Here is a 20,603-nt window from a genome sequence, read left to right as displayed (position 1 = left end):
AAAAAAACGTCACAACGTCTTCACTGCACCGAACCGGACAACGCCGGACAAATAATACAAATCAACAAACGCCCGTTCGACTGACCAAACTCGGGAAATAAAACAACTTTTTAACCGCAAACAAAACGATCCCGGGCTACACCTACAACGAACCAACTCTATCGTCCGCCGTGCAACAACACCACACTCCAAAAATAATAACAATAATTTTTGCGTCGCTACAAAACAACTTTCTTAACTACTTTTCGGTGGTGGGATGATGGTTTTTTTTTGGTTGTTGCTGTTGCTTCCCTTATTTAACTTTGTGTTAATAATGCCCTGGCACTCGACGCACCGTCGGCACAAACGGCTCCAACAACGCAGGAAGACCAAGACTGGGGCTTTGTGGCGATGGTTTTGGATCGTTTGTTTTTATGGTTATTCACGCTAGCGTCGTTATTCGGCACATTTGCGATCCTGTGCGAGGCCCCATCGCTCTACGATGACACCAAACCGATTGACATCGAGTACTCCATTATCGCCCAGAAGCTGTTCAATCTTACCGTCAAGGATACGCGCTCCTAAGGGTTGCGTTTCCCTGGGGCATAGGCGGCCGCACGGTCCATGGTCACACCATCGTGGGTGGGTTAACAGGCGATTGATTTTAATTTTTTAAACTTCAACAAACACACGAAAGAAAAAAATGCCGAGCCCGGCACGAGTACGGCACACTACCAAGTTCTTTGTTTCGATGCGCGAAGGGTACTAACTTTTTCGTCTCTCGGGTCGGTTCTCATCATAAAACCATCAGCAACAAAAGCCAAGGGCAAGGATAGGGGCGGTTACAGGACAGCTCAAGCGGACATCGCTGGCGCTGCTTGTGGTAACCATTAGTTTGGTCACTTTTTCGGTGTCATTTTAGTCGGTCGTTGCATTTTAGTGCGCCAGTTTTTATCCCGTCTTTGGCTCTGCTTTCGGGCGCAGTTACGCACAATTGATGGCATTTAGTAGGTTTTACGTAGACTAGTACGCGGTGCACCAGCGTGCGTTAAGCCACACGGAATCAATAGGTTAGTGCGTGTGTTGATTGACGAGTACAGACTGTACTTGTAAGCCAATTTTCTATTTAAGTGGACAAAATTTAAGGCAAAAACTCAAAAAAACCAGACTAGCTATAGAAAGAACCAATCCACCATTCAAGTAAAGCAATATCCAGATATTTTGTTCTGTTCTTGAAAGCAAAAGACTTCACCACAGCTTGATAGCTTTGTTTTGGCACGTTGACTTTAGCATAATTTTTTTAATATGTTTTTAAAAAGGTTAGTGATCAAACATAGATAGTCTGTTGAGTGCGAAAACAACCGATCTTTTATTTAGTAATGAGCGTACGACTCTCACCACGAGTGATCTTCGTGAAACTCCTCCAATTACCTTTAAAACCGAAACTAGATGGAACTGTATTTTTCTATTTGCCCCTTTGTAGACTTTCCAATCATTCTTGCAAGGAATGGCACGTAAAGTTGCTTCCGAAGAATCACTCCTGCCTCGCTCTCCTGCAAAGTTTAGGAGAAAAGGCTAATGAAACAAACACACTCCCATTCTATACCACTGCAATTCAAACCGAAAAAGAAAACCACAAAACCAAGCCAAGACGATTTATATAAAATCGATAAACAGTGTGTCAACTAAAGCAACTACAATTATTGGAAACAAGATTAACATACATTCAACTAAAGTATTGATACTAAATGTAAGCTAAGGACTAACAATTGCACGGAGATGAAAGAAGCGTACCAGGCGTACGCGATGGTAGGAAGGTATCAAACGATTCACCTAACGAAGAAGCGAAAACAAAAATATCTTCATCAACAATGGCCACCATGACAAAGTGTCAATGATGCATGGAAATTGATTTTCAGGGTTAATAAACGAAGTAAAGTATCCAGCGGGAAGTTGCCGATGTACTCAAGCGTAAGAATAAAATCATAAAACAGGTGAAGAGCATCTAGCGGCTACCGTGGATACATTTTAACCTAGCCCAAAATTGAACAACTAACACACACACACTCAACTTTGCGCTCGTATAAAATCAGTGCTAGGGAGAACAATGTTTTGTAGTGAATTTGAAATTTTCTTTCTTTTGCTACAATAGTGTGTAATGCAAACAGGAATGGAGAAAAACGCCCATTAAAACATCAAAGAATATACGAGTAAATAACAATAAAGAACGCACACATACTGAGAAAGAATAAAAGAAAAACTACACACAACATCCGCACCTACAAACCCAACACCTGTAATGCTCTTTTGGTGATATTTTTCCGTTTTTTTCTTTATCTTCTTTTGTTTGTTGTGATGCCGAAAAAGCAACATGTTCTTGAGCACTTTTCAACTGGATTGGATTGAACCGGCCCGTTTCCGGCCCAAGGAATGATGACGATGTGCAAAATGGTTGAGCATTTTCCAACCATCCTCGCACAACTATCACACTCGTGTGCTCGTTTGCAAACAGAGGTTAAGTGTCAAATGATCTAGTTCGGAAAGGTAACAGAGAGAAATTTAACGCCTTCGCCATTTGTCCTCCTTCTCTCTCTCTCTCTCGCCTGCTCGATTTCCATCCTTACCGTGTGCTTTGATTGCTAGAAAGTGGTACTCGACAACGAAACTGGCTGTGAGGGTACGAGCAACCGTGCGTTGACCTGCCACCCATACGACCTGTCTACCCCTTACGCCGTACGTACGTCGCTTTGTACGTTCCCTTAGAAGTGGTGTAATTTTTCCGTGCGAGTGGAGAATTATTTGTGGAAATCAGGGGAAATATGACTACACAGTGCCACACACATATGCAACCACTCTATCGCTCGGGAAGCTGCAATACTAGCACACGCCACCGTGTGACACGCGTAACAAAGAACGAAACACCGCATTCCTGTACACCTACAGGAAGCCGGAAACCAAGAAACCCATCAGCATGAAATGAACTTGTCGATTATGGGACGCGCTCGTTAGAACGGACGCGTGGTGTGGTGGGACCTAAATTGACATTCGCCAAAAAACGATAACGTCCTCACCGGGAGACCGATTAAGGGGCGAACTCGGGCACACATAGATCGACAAACGCCGATGTGCTGTCATTCCTGCACCCGGAAGCCGTTAAAGGCAGATGATTAGATGTGGCTGTTATTGCTGTTGTTGTTTATCGTGGGAGCAATTAGGTGGGAACGCGTGTTCAATTTTCCCGCCTGCTTTGGTCCCACGCAGCGATGACTTTACGTACAAATGCGCCGACCATTAACGTAGACTCGCGTGGGAATAATGTTATCACGATGAGAATGATTCACAGGACTGTTGATTCGTGTGCGGCCCGGCAAGTACGTTCATCGGAGCTTTAACCAGTATTGATGGAACTCGGAAAGAAATTTATTTAATTATTTTTATTGTGCCAAGTATGTTCTTGTTACTCTTCCTTATTTTAAGTCTTGAACAACGACTTGTTCCACATCTTGTCTAGTCGATGGCTTTATAGGCTCTTTCATCTATTGTAAGTTGTCCTTGATCAGACAATCATGTCTTCTCGGCGCCAGGAGCTTGAACATTGAGTTACATTAAATGCTGATAAGGCTAAACTCCTAAATTGAATATATCTCTAAGAATTATTGAAATTTCAAACTAAATCGACTAACTTCTACTCTATTCCAAGTGTCAAAACGTTGTATTGAACTCTAGCTCAACTGTGAAATGTGTGCCTCAAACAAAATAATGATCATAACACCCACGAGTTAATACACGCCTTGTCTTACAATGTATTTTCAACAACTTCCATAAGCTGATGATGGAACACCATCAACGGTGCCGTCTCCTCGTCATTCTCGTAACGAATGCAGACAAACGGCGAAAGACGAGTTGTTATAGCCAATTTCAGGGCAAACTCAGTAAGCTTAAGCCATTACAACCACACAACCCATAAAACAATCCAAAAGTCACGAGCAATTACAAGCGGCATCCATAAAATATAGACATCGCTACCGACGGACGCTACCGGGAAGCCATGCCAGCATCATCGAATTCTTGTACAAATTTTGCTACTTGCAGCGATTCATTGGAACGGAACCCGGGACCTACCGATCGACCAGCCAAAGTAATTACCAAAGTTGTTGCAGAAGAACACTCATTTTGAGCCGCGGTATAGTTTTGCGAACCTAAGTGAGACACGTCGCGACACACTGGCATCGTTGAAACGAACGCTCAATCTCCTCGCACACACACACACACACACAACTTTGTTGTCTCGAGGAAATATATATTCTCATAATCCTCAATCGATAGTGGTTAATAGGGTGGAAGTTTATATGTACCCTCGCTCGCTATTGGTTGTGTATCCCTTACCCAAAGGCATGGATAAACGCAAGTGCACTATGGAGCGACTTGTTCGAGAGGGACCGTCTTTACCTGCTTCCAGCCATAATGCCAGGTGGTAAAACAAGTGGAATAACTTTTCTAATCAGCAGGTGCTACCATAAAAAAGCTCCTCCAATGGGAACGGAAATTGTTCAGTTGCATTTTCAAATATTAACCAACAATGTGTTCTGTCACAGTTATCGTCATCGCACGAGGAACCGGTTTCTTCTAGCTGTTCAGTTCCGGTTGGCGAAGAACAACAACTTTCTAATTTTCTATTCATTGTCTACACTTATAGTGCCAGGAAAGCTTACACTGCCTGCAAGTCGAACGAACCAACCCGCTTTTGCTTAACATAGTCTCATATATTTATTATAGACTTCAGAATGCTCCTTTAAATATTTTATGAGCCTTGTTTCGTCTACCACCAGGAAGCAGCAGTCAGCAGTAACACTAGCGTTTCAACAAACACATTCATGACTTTTATATTTGTTTACTAGAACGAGATGTGCAGAGGGTAGGTTTTGTACTAGAACGTAAAAAGATAATGCCTTACTCATAAAATATTTGAAATTTTTTTAGTTAACTCGTAAAAATAGAGAGGTTTGCGCCACATAAACTTTTAGTGATAGTTTCTTTTAAATTTTGAACTCTCAATATACAGAAATTCCTACTCTACTGCACACAGAAACATAGACCTTCCATGTCTGCTTTCCAATTTCCATCTCTAATTCCGCTTGATTGATGCCTACGAGTTGCACATCAATCCATTCACCCAACGTTCACCCCGAGCCCGAGGATCAAAAGCTACATCAGACAGTTCCGGTTAAGTCGTCCTGCGGAGGTTTTCGTTCTGGTTCGCTTTCCACCGCAAGATGTTTTTCGTGCCGCACATAAATCAATCACTGGCACGGTGGAAAAAATGTTGTGCAGCAGCCACCATGGCGTACCGTGAGCCCAATGTGAACCACTCATCCAAAATGCACATCCCCGTGAACTCGTGAAAGGCTGTCCATGGTTAAATTGCTACGAGCGCACGGAGCGCTTCAAACAGGCTGACTGAACCCGATCAACCGTGCAGTGCAATGTGCAAATAGAAGCCACAACCTGGAAGCCACCGTTGACCGTTTAGATACAGTTGGTTGCACGCATTCTCACCAGTCTCCATCGTCGCCAATCCCCCTAACCACGTCCCTTACCACGAACAATGATGGAATCTTTACGGGAGCAGTGGGAAACCATACATACTTTACGGGAAAATAATTCAACCACTTCGGATGCTTCTTTTTCCAGCCGCTGCCTCACTGGACACGTCTCTCAAATAGCGCATATAGTTCCCGAGCGCCATGACCATCATTCGCACGGGTGTAGTTGTTACAACACGGTGGCGAAATATCCCAGCGCTCACTATGGTAATATTTCAAAATTAATAATGCAAACCCTTTTTCAGCAGCGCATACAGCACATCTGCGCATCGTATCAAGGCATTTGGCGAAGTTCCGTTACTGGTTGATGCTGTTGATGGCAACGCATTCCGTGCTCAGTGTACGGAGTGCATGCTGTGCATGTTTAGCACAGAATGTTGCAGTAAATACACAACATAGATAAATAGGAGAGTACACAACGAGGACATTTTTGAACATTTTAAACGCACTATATAACAAACCGCTAAGAAATGAATTGCCAATGCCATCACGCAGTTAAGTCTTATGGATTGTTAACAAAGATAAGATAAGAATTTTTCCAAGCAAGCGCTACGGACTCAGATTGTTTAAATTTTTCTCAAATACACTTACCATTAATTTTTTTATAAATACTGTTGCTACATACGCTTATTTTATAAATATACATATAATTTCCTTCAAAAATTGAAATAAAAGCACAAAATGATTCTAATCATTCTATATAAGTTTTTCTTATTTACTTCTGCCCAACATATTAACGAAGTTTTGTAGTAATTCAGTAAAGTATTGGCGCCACCATCGGTTTGCTGTGTACACGACAAAATGATCTAATATCTACGAACTAAAGGCTTTAGGGTTCTCTAATTCATAAGAAATAAGTTGAATACGATTTTTGAGAGATTTTAAAATTAATTAAAATTAGTACCATTAGCTAAGCTAGCAAGATAATATTTACATGTGACTTATATCTAATAAATATTAGAGCAATTATGTAGCCCAAAACGATATCGTTAGTATTTGTATGTATTTGAAAGCAGTGTATTCATAGCATAAAAAGAGGCATAAGATATGCACAGCTTGCATAACATATTTCCCATATTTTCAACTAGGTGTCACGAAGTATTTCAGTGAAGTACTGGGCGCTTCCATCCGTTTGGTTTGGCTTCCCATTTCATCTCACATATTGAAACCAGTTTCAAGTGTTTATGAAAGTTTTTCTTATAACATATTTCAAAACATATTCCCAAAGTTAAGTTCATAATTACCTTAGTTGACAAGTTTATCCAGTATCATTCAAATATCATCTAGTATATATACTATACATACTACGTAGCGGTACAAAAATAAGAAAGAAGGCGTTTTATTATCATATAACATCACTAAGCGTATAGCAACCCTTCAATAGAACAGCAGAGTGGGCTTCACATTAATATTTGTTTAATTTCACATAGTTATCATCAATCATTTGCATTCGTATTTAGACGAGCGAGTTATTGAATCTAATATAAAGTTGAAAGAATGCTGCTCCATTTAAGCAAAAACATTTAAGCACTCTTAAATTAAATAAAGATTTGGAAATTTTAATGTGTTTTATTATACAGGAAAGTTTAAAATCATTTTATATACTCAGACAAATACTTTTTCTTTTTCTTTCTTGGCCCCCGTAATCTCTTAAGTCATGCCTGCCATTTCTGGCTGATACTGCATAGTTGTATAGACAGTCCTCAATATGGAGGAACGGCCCAGAAAGGTTTGGAACCCCGGTACTGCCGCGTAAAGACTGGCGCCGCTGTCCCATCTATAACCGAGCCACCCAACACTAGATACTAGATACTACAGACTAGAGATACAGCAAACTAGATAAATTTATAATATTTACAGAATGGATCATACAAAAACTATTACAGTATGGATAAAAAACTTTGAAATTTTGTTTTTTTTTCTATGTTAGGTGCACTCGGTTCATGGAAGTTTTCGTTGTGAAATAAATGCTTTTTGCTATCCCCGAAAATTACTCCGAACTCCCATAAATTTCAAACTAAACCAGCAGCAGCACGCGAACTAAATGAACGAGAAAAATATTTGCCTCTTACAAACACCATCATAAACCGGATAAAGCAAACACGATGAACTCTTCCATCCATTAAAAATGTTTTTCCTTTACGTACCCATCAACTCCTTAACGTCATTCAAAAGCTTCGGCACCGCTCTAGACAAAGCTCCACTGTCAAAAGGTTGATGCATTATGACACAAATGTCTTACGCCCTGCCGTAAGATCTTGTGGCCATATGCATCATTATACCTTCTTTCCGTTATGGCCCCTCGCAAACACATTACAGCTTCGGTGCCACGTTTCACGTTCCCTTACCACAACGAGCGTCTTTCGGTACATCTGCAACAAACCATTATCTTCATAAATTATCTTAACGATCCGAGCCATTCCACTTCGTCATTTCGTGCATACAATTACACCGTTCCCCTGAACGGCGTGACATGAGGATATAAAAGTTTGTTTGTTTCCCTTTTTTGTTTTGCTCCACGCTTGATTATTATCCCGCCGGGGTGGTGCTTCAAACTACTTCGCGTAATGTTCCATTTTTCGACTGCATTCCAGTCGGCCGAGCTGCAAACGCAAAAAAGGTGCGCAACACTTGAAAAACATTATGATAAAAGGGAAAGAAGGAAGGAAAAAAGCGAAACATTTCCACTTCACATTTTCCACACAGTCACCACCGCTAACCACGTTAAAGGAACGCATCCGACGTTGAAACACACAACGGTGGGCCTTAAGTTGTGTGGAAAAATTAACACTTTAATTGCATTGCGCCGGAAACGGAACGGCACTACTAATTTATATTTATTTCATGCCTCTTTTTCCGCTATCCACCCACACCACGGGTCTCGGGAAGGATGCTGCTCGACAGCCGCATAACAACGCTCGGTGTGATTAAGATTAAAGTAACAATTAAGCCCGGTGTCAGGTGGCGGATTGGTACGGATAGTCGGGCACGAGCAGGTGAAATGGAGTGAAGAAACCCCGGGCTAGCCAGAGTGGTAAGCGAGAAATAGTTGCCCAGGATGCCATAAAATAACACCTCGTTAAATTTCATCCATCCTGAGTACGTGTGTGTGGCTGAGTAGAACCAGGAACCGAGGGGGACCAGGTCATTGGGATGTTATCAGTTATCTCCTGTGTCGGATGTGAAAACTTTCGGAGCAAAAGTTAAAATCTTCATTAGAGAGAGCCCGCCGTAGTTTGGTGCCCAAGTGCAACCGGGGAACTTTACTTAACCCCTCGATGCTATATTGCTTTATCTAGTTCACCGTCTTCTACGTGACAGAACGAATGGTTTCCGTTTTCTGGCCCGTTGCCTAGTCTTGCCCGGCTTCCGTTGCCCGCCGTGAAGATGCACTTGCTAAAGTACGACCTTCTACGCTGCACTGCGAGACACTGATGCATCGATAACATTTTACTGCAACCGTGCCGGTTCAAAGGAGAGCGGATTCGTTCTTGAGCTATTTCAAGTGCATCTGATCCTTACTGACGTTAGATTAAAATATTTTAAGCACTAAAAATAAGTTGGTTAAATAATGTGCTCAATCAGTTTAATAACATTCAGAGAACAAAAATACTCCAAGTGAACTTTAATTTAAACTATGAATAATGAGAGTACAATATTATTGAAATAGTTTTTTAGGGTATTTCAATGAATTCAGGGAATCAAACAATCATGATTGACATTAAAAGTTTGGCAATTGAACTACTCGATCTTTTTCTTCTGCTGACCAGTATGGCACTGTGATGCAACTGCGAACTTAGCTAATTAGTACGCTATTTTCTTGTATTTCTTTGCTCGTGGAAAATCACCTCACCAATAACAAAAAAAACCACACAACACACTCACGCAAATCACTCATAGCTTTGCCCGCTTTTAGAAAATAGCGCTGCGGGTAAACAAGTTTGCACTGAATGTGAATTTGCAAAAAACCAACATTCGCCTTCCAACTTTCCATCGTTAAACATTCATTTGAAAAGCCCGACCGAAGTCCGAACAGGCGGTTGAAAGGCAACCATGTTTTTCCGCCAAAACTTGAGCCAATCTTTTTGGCAAAACCCGAGGTTTACGGTTTCTTTATTAAACTCCCAGGCTTTCGAGTGGTCCATGGTCGGCCCTGAAGGCATTTGCACCCGGTCGTCTGCCTGTAACATTTTCCCTCATTTCGTTAGATGTGGCTTTCGTTGGAAGCGCTCGAACATGGAAATGAAAATATTACGAAATAACTCATTTTCCTACGGCCAGCTTTGTGCGAGGATGTTCCTCTACCTTTCATTAAACATTCAGTGCTGGAAGGGAAACATTTGTTGCGTCTTCTGCTGCTATGTGCTCGTACCCCGGTATGGTCAACCTGTGCAAACCCACCCATGTGCCCATGACTGATCGTAATAAACAACACAACCACTCGTCATTGCAATCCGAGAGGGAGAGACAGAGAGAAATCCCACTCAACCTGCACCATGACAACCGACTGAAACATTTTTGCATTCAATTGCAGAACACATTTTTGACTGCAAAGATTTATGTATGTTGCCTTGTCGGCAGGGCGCTGTGGTGTGTTTTGGAAAAACCCAACCCCACCAACCGGACGGACGAGCGGGCGCACGAACCCACCGTGGATTCAACATAGTTGGACAAAGTTTTGCATTCATTGGAAAAGTTTTCCTTTCGCTTCCAAACGCCCCTGCACATTTCTTGGCTCACGCGCACCGAAAGTCCGACAGTTTGGACAGAAAGTCTTAAGCTCCGGAGCATGAAGCTCGAAGCGGAGCAAACCAACAAAATAGGCCAACATTTTTCATCCACTCACACTGGACATCCAGCTTCAGTGTATTGGGCGCGGCGGCCGGACTAACTTTACCGAACCAGAATCCACAAGCAGACAAGTGAACGCGACACAGCCACGTGCGTTAAACGTGACGATCGGAACATTTCAAGGTGTGTGATCCCGTACATGCTTACAGAGGGAAAAAAGAGAGAGGTAGCGTTTTCGCTTCACCCGAACTCACTCGCCGATTACGGCAACCTGAAACAATTTTGCCCCAATCAATCAATCGCTCCTAATGAATGGGAATTAGTTGCCGAGTTGTTGGTGTGCTGCAGCGAACCGGTCAACATTTTGCCACCATATGTTCCTGTGCACGGCAGGAAGGCAAGACTAATGCCTTGCTTGGGATGTGTGCCTCCTGTTCAATTCAGTTGCGGCACAGAGCTTCTGATTCCGGGACGTGATTTCAATCAAGCGCATGATAATGGATAGTAACAGAATAGTTTGTTTTATTGCAGTGTGAGCAGCCAGATAGATAAGCGGGACGGGTCAGGAAAGACTTCCGGTATCAAATTGTGAACATTTGTTACGGAATTGTGTCTTCTACTTTGTTTTCAGACCGAAGCATACTTGACAAATGCTTGACAGCTCTTGATAATATGTTTTAGCTGGAGTATGGAGTGCAAAAACTGCTAATCAAGCCATACTAACTACAAACAATTCATTTATACAAGAAAACATTTGCTTCTATTAATGCTTCGATCCTATCAAACAAACCGTGGACAGTATGGCAGCCGGTATTTTAGGTGTCAACTCATCTTGACTCTAGTGGACCTTTCAAACTAACCAGGTCACCGTTTCACTACAGCTCACTACCACTAAATAGGTCCTCAAAATGATGTCCCAGCCTCATATAGGGCATCTAGTGGTCATAACAGTCTACGATCTATCGCTTATTTAGTCCGACTTCCGTGTGAAGTGCATAGCATGCTTAATTACCCTAAAAAATGAGCCTCCAAATTTAGTCCTAGTTTTCTGAAGAGCACGGTTTGGGAAGATTGAGTACTTTGAATTAATCACCTTGTCCGTGATAAATAGAACAATACTTGTGAACTCCCTGAACTGCTCACCGTCACGGGAACAGTATTGAAGAGTCTGCGTCAAGGATAAATCTGTGTGAAATAGAAACGTTCGTCGATGAATATATATATCAAACATTTCAAGTAACTCCTTTTCATCTAGAGTGATTCTAGAATAAAATAAATAAATAAATAAATAAATGAAAGACAAAAGTTAGAATGACTATTCTGGAATAGAAAGTTTCGCTTCAACTTCCATTGCCAAATTTTCCTCTATTCCAACAATTGCTACCACGGTAAATCTAACACACCACTTCATCATCGATTAATTGCCACACTAGTAAATTATTCAAACTAGACCAAATGGATGTGCAAGAACTCAGCCACATAACCGTTTATGAAACCAATATTTAATCCCCTAATCGCCTACCAACTACTACTGACAAGTGGGCACCTCCAGCTGTCCCGTACACACTCTGTCGGTTCCACTGCATCGAAACCACAAAACAGCTAAATTATGTTTCATCGCATCGCAAAACCAATTTCACCACCAGTCGGATGCTGTTTCCGTAAGCCGTAATACTTTGAATCCATTTCAATTTCAATTTACATGCCACTCGTGCATCACGCACAGGGGATGGGTGAACAAAGCGTTTGGGATCATTTCTTTCCGGAGAGCAAAAATGTCGGACTTAATACGGAATGCTGTGACGGACTTCACTGGTTGCTGGTTGCGTACTCGGGCACAAATGCCAGAAAAATGCGTCCAATGCTACTCTACTCGTTAAGCTAGGCATGGGGATACGCTTTTTTGGATCAACCTCTCAACAACGTCATCGAGCTACCGCGTCCAGCATTTCAACGACACCACCGAGAGCGGCCAGGTGAGTGATCATATTTGGTAAACCACGAAATTAGTTTTGCCACCGAAACATCTACCGAATGTACCTGTCGTTAGTACCACCCGCTGTCGTTCGGTCGCACCGGAATGGCACTAAATATCGGTTGCAGTGACTACTGGTTTCAGGGCGGTCTAGTCGAGTCGTTTGCCACCGGCAGTCAGGCACTGTGCCTAAACGCTGTATCACATGCGGATTCCCTAGCAAATGACATTTTGGGGCGCAAGGATTTCGACAGACTAAACTGTATCGATTGGATGGGAAGTATTTTGCTGGCCACGCTGTTCACAGGACTTCGGGCCAATGCATCCTTTCGGGGTGAAATGCTCCTGCATGGGAATATTAGCTGCTATGACTTTCTTTGGCTTTCTTCTGCTGCTTGTTCGTCACTGATTGGATTCGTAGAAAATCGGCTTTACGAGAACAATTGGGCAAGACAAGGGGTTTTATGACATTTATCAACCATCGCCCTAATTCACTGTCCGTAGTGCAAATCGCTACTTTTATCGTAGAAAAGATTTCAAATTAAGGCTGCAAACCTTTCGTTTATAGTTAACTTTAAACGAGAATTCATCTCAGATCTAAATAACCCGACCGTGCAGGTGATTATAGCTTGTTCTGCTGCTGGCGTATGGCGTATGTGCTACAAATTTCCGCCTAACATGAATATTCGATGGGCTTCAACGTACGTACACCGCTAATTTGATATTCATCTGCCGATTGAAACCAATGTCTACAAACAATGATTGATTGCTCCATGAATAAATAAGCATCAATCGTTTGCAAATTGATAATTAATTAACTACAGCTTTTTTCCCACCGTCTGCAATGTATCGCTGCTGTGCTAATAACTATTAACGATTAATGAGCACAAATACACTTTTAAAGGACATATGGATCGTTTCATAAAGATTGTACTTATTTATTGAAAAACTAAAAATATTGAAGTAAAGTTTAAAAGATTGTAGCTGATTTATTTTTCGGCAAAAAATGGTCTTTTAAATTAAACTCAGATTGATTTTTCAAATCATCCCTTTCAATCTGATGGTAACCTTCAATCTCGTGATAATTAGTCCCACCTAAAACCCCAAGTATCGTCCATTTTCTATTCAACAGCAAAGACAATCGTTGTTCAGATTTCTGCAAACTCGTTAAAATCAGCATCAAGCCTTACCATCCCAATGACCGATGATTGCCTCTTACAATAAAACCTAGTTCATTTGAAACAAAAAGGAATGAGTGGTTGAAAAATTAACACCAACACTAATCTATTCGTAAATAGAACCCTTTATTTGCTCCGAGCTTTTTGCTGGGCGTCTTCTCACAGGTTCGCAGCGAGCAAAACATTACACAACTTCCTGCACTCAGAAAACTTCAGCAGAGAACCAGATGCATGAGCATGAAGAGGAGTAAGTTTCAGCTAAGATGGAAAGGTAAATCACGGCACACAATGGCAAGGATTATGAGCGCGAGAAATTCACCGACCAAAGATAGCGAAGAGCATTTTAAGACATTGGTCACGTGATGTATAAGACTGGTCACGGATACCTGAACTCATTTCAATCTCGAATTGAACGTGAACGCATCCTTTTGTAGTGATGAAGGGTTCCACATAGTGTTGGAAGATTCAGACCTCGAAAGATTCGAAGAGCTGATCTTCACAAAGATTCAAATCGGATTCGTATTTGATGGGAATTTCGCAACCAATCCGAATCTGATTGGGATTCGTTTGGAATCTAATTAGGATTTGATTGAGATTCAATTCGGATTATATAAGGATTCGTTCAAGATCTGTTGAGGATTCGATTGAGATTCGATTCAGATTTCATTGGCTTTCCATTGAATGTATTTGGATACAATTGGGATCCGATTAGGATTCAAATCTTCTCACAATAAAATCCGTATAAAAATCAATCATAAATCGATCGCGAATAAAATACAATCTTTGAGGTGAAAAAAATGGTTTTAGCGTAAAATTTAAACTAATTTTTTATAAATTTTATACAATAAGCTTATAACCCTCGTGACGTCTTTTTTAAAATGCTTTATAAATATAACACCGGGGAAACTAAACTTTTATTTTTCCATGTGCAATTGAATGTTTCCTAAGCTCTGTAACAAACACAATAAAAATCGTTCAAAAACAGACGCTGTCAAGGAAGCAAACGGTTTAATAGGAATTCCCAGTGCGTACCCACGGCCCACCCACTGCAAGCGACATAACCAAATCATATTTTGATCACAATCGTGCTTTCCTTAAATAAATCCTTGCACATAAACTCATACTGCTGTGCTGCAAACGAACGAAGCAGGCAGGCACAACGCACTGCTGCTGGAAATGAAGCAAACAGTTCCAACATTCTTCCACACTTCAAACAGAGCGAAAAACAAACGAAATAAAAAAAACGGCCATAAAGAAGCGAGCATTGTAACACGGCGCAAAAACGAAACGAAGCGAAAGAAAAAACACCCAAAAGAAACAAATAAAAATAAATAAACACAACAGTCCCGGCCCAGCTCGCCCCGCTGCTGGTCGGGAGGACAAAATACCTACAACAAACAACAACAGAAAAAAAGGATGCGAAAAAAAAGGACAACAACAGAAAAGGACTGCCATCGACGGGTGGCAACTACAATAAAACAACAAAATCCATCATGAAAAGCGAACCAAAAACATTGCCTTCGCGTGGTTATGGGGGGAGGGCGAGCGCATTTCTCATCATTTTCTTCATTCGGCCGGCTTGTTTTTGCTCGCCCTTTTTTGCATACTTTTATGTGTTTGTCTTTTGTTCCACTGGGAGGTGGCTATTTTATTTCTTTGCTGTGTCATGCGCCCCCGGTTTGGCTCCGGTTCTCTTCCTCCACAGCCCCTGCTCCCTAACGATCTCAGCACCCGGGAAAGGGTCCGATCTAGATGTTTATTGCACTTGGGATTTTCACACATCAATATTTTCAGTTCGAACTGGGTGGTGCTGCAAGGGGGGGAGGAGGTGAGGAAAGGACGGATAAAGCGAAGAGTTCAACACAGAAGGGGGTTAATATTTGCACCCAAAATCATTTAACGCTGCACACGCTGCCTTATGGGATGCGCCTTGCGAAATACACCGATGTTGCTCATATTTTCGTCAAGGATTTTGTTTTTCTTTCTTCGTTCTCCGTAGCATCCGCTTTCACGGCAGCTTTTCCGGTGAGACAGCTAAACGGGCAGTAACTTGTAATCTGGCTTGTAAAATAGAGGCCTTTACCCTGCGGGAACTGAGAGATAGAATCAACACACAGAAAAACCACCTAGCGACCAGCATTCTAAAGCGACCAAAGCCATGGTCATGATTAAATTTAAAACCCAAATCTTTTCCCACAGCGTGCCCATAATATCCAATTTCGCGTCGCCCGCGTGCACTGAAATATTGCCATGCGTTAAACGAGAAAGTGGCTTTTTTTTAAAAGTTCCCCCGCCGAAAAAAAACCATCGGGTACATTCTCCACCAACAGAAAGGTATTACAGATGGTCGGAGTGTCTTGGTTGAATGAAAGGGGGGGGGACGCACGGACGCCATAGAAGAACGCCACCAAATTTCGACCCACAAACAAGCACTTTTCCGCGAACATCATCATACGCGAGAGAGCAGCTAGTAGTTGGACTAAGTTCGGCCGTGAGTCTCCGGCCCCGGAGGGTTTAGAGGATATATACGGCGAATCTCGGCCCTGGTTTGCTTCTTTTCTTTTTTCCTTGTGCGCTGCTAGTCTCCTTCGGACATACTTGCTCACAATGACTAGCCATGGGATTGGGTTCGCAAAAATAAACTCACGTACCACACGTTGGTTTGTGGGATATTTGCAGCCGAGGGAATGAGTTCCACGACAAGAACCCAAACTTCTTAAAGCTGGACCCGGATAACGCCGAGGATCCCACAGCATACGACGAACCTTTCTATTCGATTTTTATAATTTATGGTCAACCATATTTTTCAAACGCCCCAGGACATGGTTTCGTCCAACCTGGCTAGACGCATGCCACGGGTAACAGTATCATTACGAGAGCAGATTCTTTCGGTCCTTCTCTTCCGTGTATGCTTCTCCACTAGCGCGGCTGCTTGTGCTACTATTAATTTCACTCGACCAACCAAACCTCTTGGGTGGAATTTGTTGTTAAAAAAGCACAACAAAAAAAAAAGCTAAACCGTCCGCCTAGCCAAAAAGACAAAACCACACCAAAAAATAATCTCACCATTAAGCCACGGGTTTTAGATGATAAAGTTTTATATTTGACCAAATTAACTGCCACGCAGCAATTTTCTACCACGTTCCGACCGAGTCGCCCCTTGCACCACTCAGCCTCCGGAACAAAGGCAGTATAATCGTTAATATCAATTAGTGCGACCACATTCCAAGCATGTTCAAGTGGCTGGTGTGAATTTCTCATGAGGAACCTTTAATTTCTTTCACTTTATCTCTTCCCGCATTGTGTGTGTGTGTTTTGTTTTCCTGCCCAACAACAAGCCGGATGTTTGGCGCAGTACTAGTTTTAATTAAATTAACTCAGTATAGCAGTTATGGTAAGCGAAGGCAACCGTACCAGCCCTAAGCGCAGTGTTGAGTCTTTAAGCTAAAATTTAATCAACTTAAAGGTTGCATGAAGGGTATAGCATGGAACGGTAAAAAAGTATATTAAATTTAAAGAGAACTAATGATATCATTATGGAATGGATTGATTTCCCCTGTCCTATTAGTAGCTACTTAAAATGTGTAAGCAACTAGCTAAAGCGCCTAGTTCTCCGTGGTAAACTCTTACTACGTATTATTTTATTCTTCTAATAATCGACTTATTCATATGGGAGTGACCTAGTAATTTCCGGATCCTGAATCTATCTCTCTTGTCAGAACTGGTATAAAACTCCATCCTGACTATAAGCGTGGTTTAAAGACTCCAAAAATTGCTGGAGCAGACTTTTCGAGCAAGTGGCGTAAAAACAGAGAGTTAACGAGGGTCAACTCCACTCCACAACTCCACAATATGACTTTGGGATACTTAGAGCTAATTATAAGTTTTGTGTTCTCAGAAAACTTTTATGGCATCTACAGGTTTTGTTAAACTACCAGGAACTTTGTGTGATATCAGAAATTCTTGGCCAAAAGTTAGCACCGTCAACAACATAGATGTTGAGATACACAGCAACTGAGGAAACGTCTCCATTAATACTTTACCTGTCGCAACGGTTGAATTATGATTTATAGTTTTTAGAACTTGTGACATAGACTCTGTTCAAAACTAACGAACTCTCTTAGTCGTGTTCGAAACGAAGTCGCTCAGAAGGATTTGGGACCTTGTATGTGTGAATGGAACCATTGAAGAAATCGCTACCATCGTGCAGATAATTAGACTCGGTGGGCTGGTCATATAATAAGAATTGCACCGGACTACCAAGTTCGTAAAAATCTTTTAAGGCTATCCCAATGGATCAGGGAGGCGTGATAGACATAAACAAAAATAGAGTAATGGCACTGATGTGTCCGCCGAAAGGCCGAACGTTGGTTTGGCCGACGACAGCGATAGACCCAAAGCTGTTTCCAGGTTTTTTGGAGCAAACCAAAACCACGTACTGTAGAACTCAAGACTCGGAGACTAAAATAATTCTACCTGTAATGAGAACCCACGACAACGACACACTATCCTACAAAAGAGCGTTAAAAGAAGCGCACATCTTTTGCTTTCAAAAAATAAAATGCAGATATGAAGCCAAAAACCAGCCACATTGACTACGGTCAAACCATTTACCCAGCACTTTCAATCAAACCGGCAAAATTGCAAAAATACGCCAACCGTACCCTTCAAGCTCATGTTACAGTATAAGACACATGACAAACACGTGCCCCGTTACCGCGGTACGAAATAACTTCGCGTGAAAATAAATCTCCACCACCAGGCACCACACGGTTTGCCGGTGAAGGCTTGAAGCTCTGCCTGCTGGCACTGCCGACAAACGCTGAAACCGTCCGTTCCAGCGGCTGTCGTGTCGCGTAATACGATTGACTGTTCCAACCATCCACGCACACATATACTATCAGCATCCACGCACAATATCAGCACACTTCAACCTTCGTGTGAGAAAATTGGAAAACTTTTTCAAAGAAATAATCATTCTGCTGGCACTCTGGCATGTCTTCGTAGCTCTTGCTTACCCATATTTTTCTGTTCATTGCCATATTTTTCCGTTTTCAACGAACTGTCACGCGCAATCTGGCTACGTAGAACGCTTCCCTTCGACAGCAAGAACCATCCATACCCTTTCCATGTAAGGGAGATAAATCACCTGAAGTGGATGTATGCATGTATCCGTTCGAGGTTTTCTTTCGGCAGGGGCGTTTTTGACGACTGACATCTCGGTGTGTATCATGCCCCTGTTTAGGCCGTACCGACACACGGAAGCAAAGTCCCAAAGCAAAGTGCAAACTGCATTGGACCCGGTAAATCCGGAGCCCGAGCAGCAAAACACCGGTGTTCCGGCAAATATTTGCTGCATCGTCCGGGGGGACTGTTAGTTTCCCCTGACAACATCAGCCAAAGTTGTGCTGAAAATTACACTCGTGTTCGTGTTTGCTCGAGACGATTTGCAGCTTCGGTACGTAATATGGCAACAGGAAAAAGGATGTAGAGGGGTGGAGGGCAAGATGAAAAGCAGTCGCCATCTTATTAGAGATGGTATAAATTCATCTGCTCGCCCTGGCGATGGAGGTGAGCTACCGTACCTTCACCTTTTGATACTAATAAGGACTTCAACTGGAAGGAAATTGTGTTTATTTAAATCACAGTGCTGAATGGATGATTAAGTGCGTCATATTTTTTCTAGTTTTGAATATTCTGAACTACACTTCATTTATTTAAATCTATATGAAAATATGTTTAAAAGATCTTAATGGAAAACCATTCAGCATTTAGCTTTTAATTCAAATTATTTAGCTAAAAATATATATTTATGTTTACTAAATTGAAGTTATGACGACAGAAACTTTAAAAGGTGGTTAGTTTAACATTTGTTTTATTAAAATCTCAAATCCCCTGTTGTTGATTCTGTAAAAATAAAGCCCCTGACTTCTAACATCACACCACACTGTAATCACATCAGCCAAGCACATCAAGCGCACGGTAATATTGTTATGAATTTCAGCCTTGCACTGTGAATAATTAGATCCACTCAGTTCTGCAATTGTCACCGTCCCTTTTGGCAAGCCAATGTGTTTGCCACCGGATGGGAAAGATGACGGACGGAAGTGACTGCAGCGGCATAATGTTGCGAACCACCGCGACCGTTTGAGCTCGCTCCGTTACCGGTGCTCGTACTCCGTGCCGGTTCCCATTTTTCACTGACTTGTCTTTAATTTAGCTTCCATGCCATACCGCCCCCACAGTTTTGCCCAGTTTGCCGGCAGAAATTTGTACCACTTGCTGCTGGTGCTTTGCCGATGGAGCAGAGAAAGAGCATAAGGTACGGTGAACCTAATTACAATCGCGCACCGGGGGAATCATGAGTTCATATGCGAGACGCCCCAGGCTCCGGACCGGATGGCAACCGAAAAGGATCACCAACCATTCTTCTTGTGTTATTTCGCTCATAATTATATCACAACAGTCACAGAAAAATAGAGCATGTTGACAATTAGCGAATGTCATCAGAGTCAACCCGAGATGGCTCGTTGGGATGCTCTTTTTCGTTGTTGCTGTGCTTGTGATGTCTTTCTCTCGGTAAAATGCACGACTACCTTCAGTTTGACTGATTTAAAATTCCTAGTAAGAATTGCTCGGTGTTCAAATGCAACTCGTACTTGTATGAAATTGTGCAAATTATAACAATAATGCAATAAATTATTTTAAACTTCCCGTATTCGTGAACACTAACATCTAATGCCCGTATCGCGCTATACTTGTTCTTCATGCAACCCAATAAAAAAAGTTTAATTTCTACCAACAGCTACGGCTAAAAAAAAAACTTTCGCTCAACAATGTTGTCGAAAAACGGTCCACTAGCGAAACAAGTAGAAATTTTCCAATCATTTCATTCCTTGTAGTGCACACTCTAGCGAAGGTTGACGCTACAAGTACATGCAAAGTTTGCTGGCCCAACCAGAACTCCAAACCGCTTTTCCTCGCCTGTTCCGCAGATGTTCAACCACGGCTCCAAACTGTCTCGGTGCGGTGTCGCAAAAGTGTGAACCGAACGAGTGCTAAAATATCCTTGCCACT

At 42.0% G+C, this 20,603-nt stretch overlaps 1 protein-coding gene across 1 annotated transcript in view; it reads left to right on the top strand.

The window, feature by feature from the left end:
- Positions 1-2,270, top strand: part of LOC118504507 (acetylcholine receptor subunit alpha-like 2) — a 38,011-nt gene extending 35,741 nt beyond the window's left edge. Inside the window, exon 9 of the mRNA XM_036039037.1 lies at positions 364-2,270. Coding sequence (XP_035894930.1) covers positions 364-564 — 201 coding nt within the window. The 3' untranslated portion in view covers positions 565-2,270. The remainder of the gene's footprint in view (positions 1-363) is intronic.
- Positions 2,271-20,603: the final 18,333 nt, after the last annotated feature.

This window comes from Anopheles stephensi, chromosome 2 (genome assembly GCF_013141755.1).
Source record: "Anopheles stephensi strain Indian chromosome 2, UCI_ANSTEP_V1.0, whole genome shotgun sequence".
Taxonomy (NCBI): Eukaryota; Metazoa; Arthropoda; class Insecta; order Diptera; family Culicidae; genus Anopheles; species Anopheles stephensi.
The sequence above is the reverse complement of the archived record's forward strand: the minus strand, read 5'-3'. Positions and strand labels throughout refer to the sequence as shown.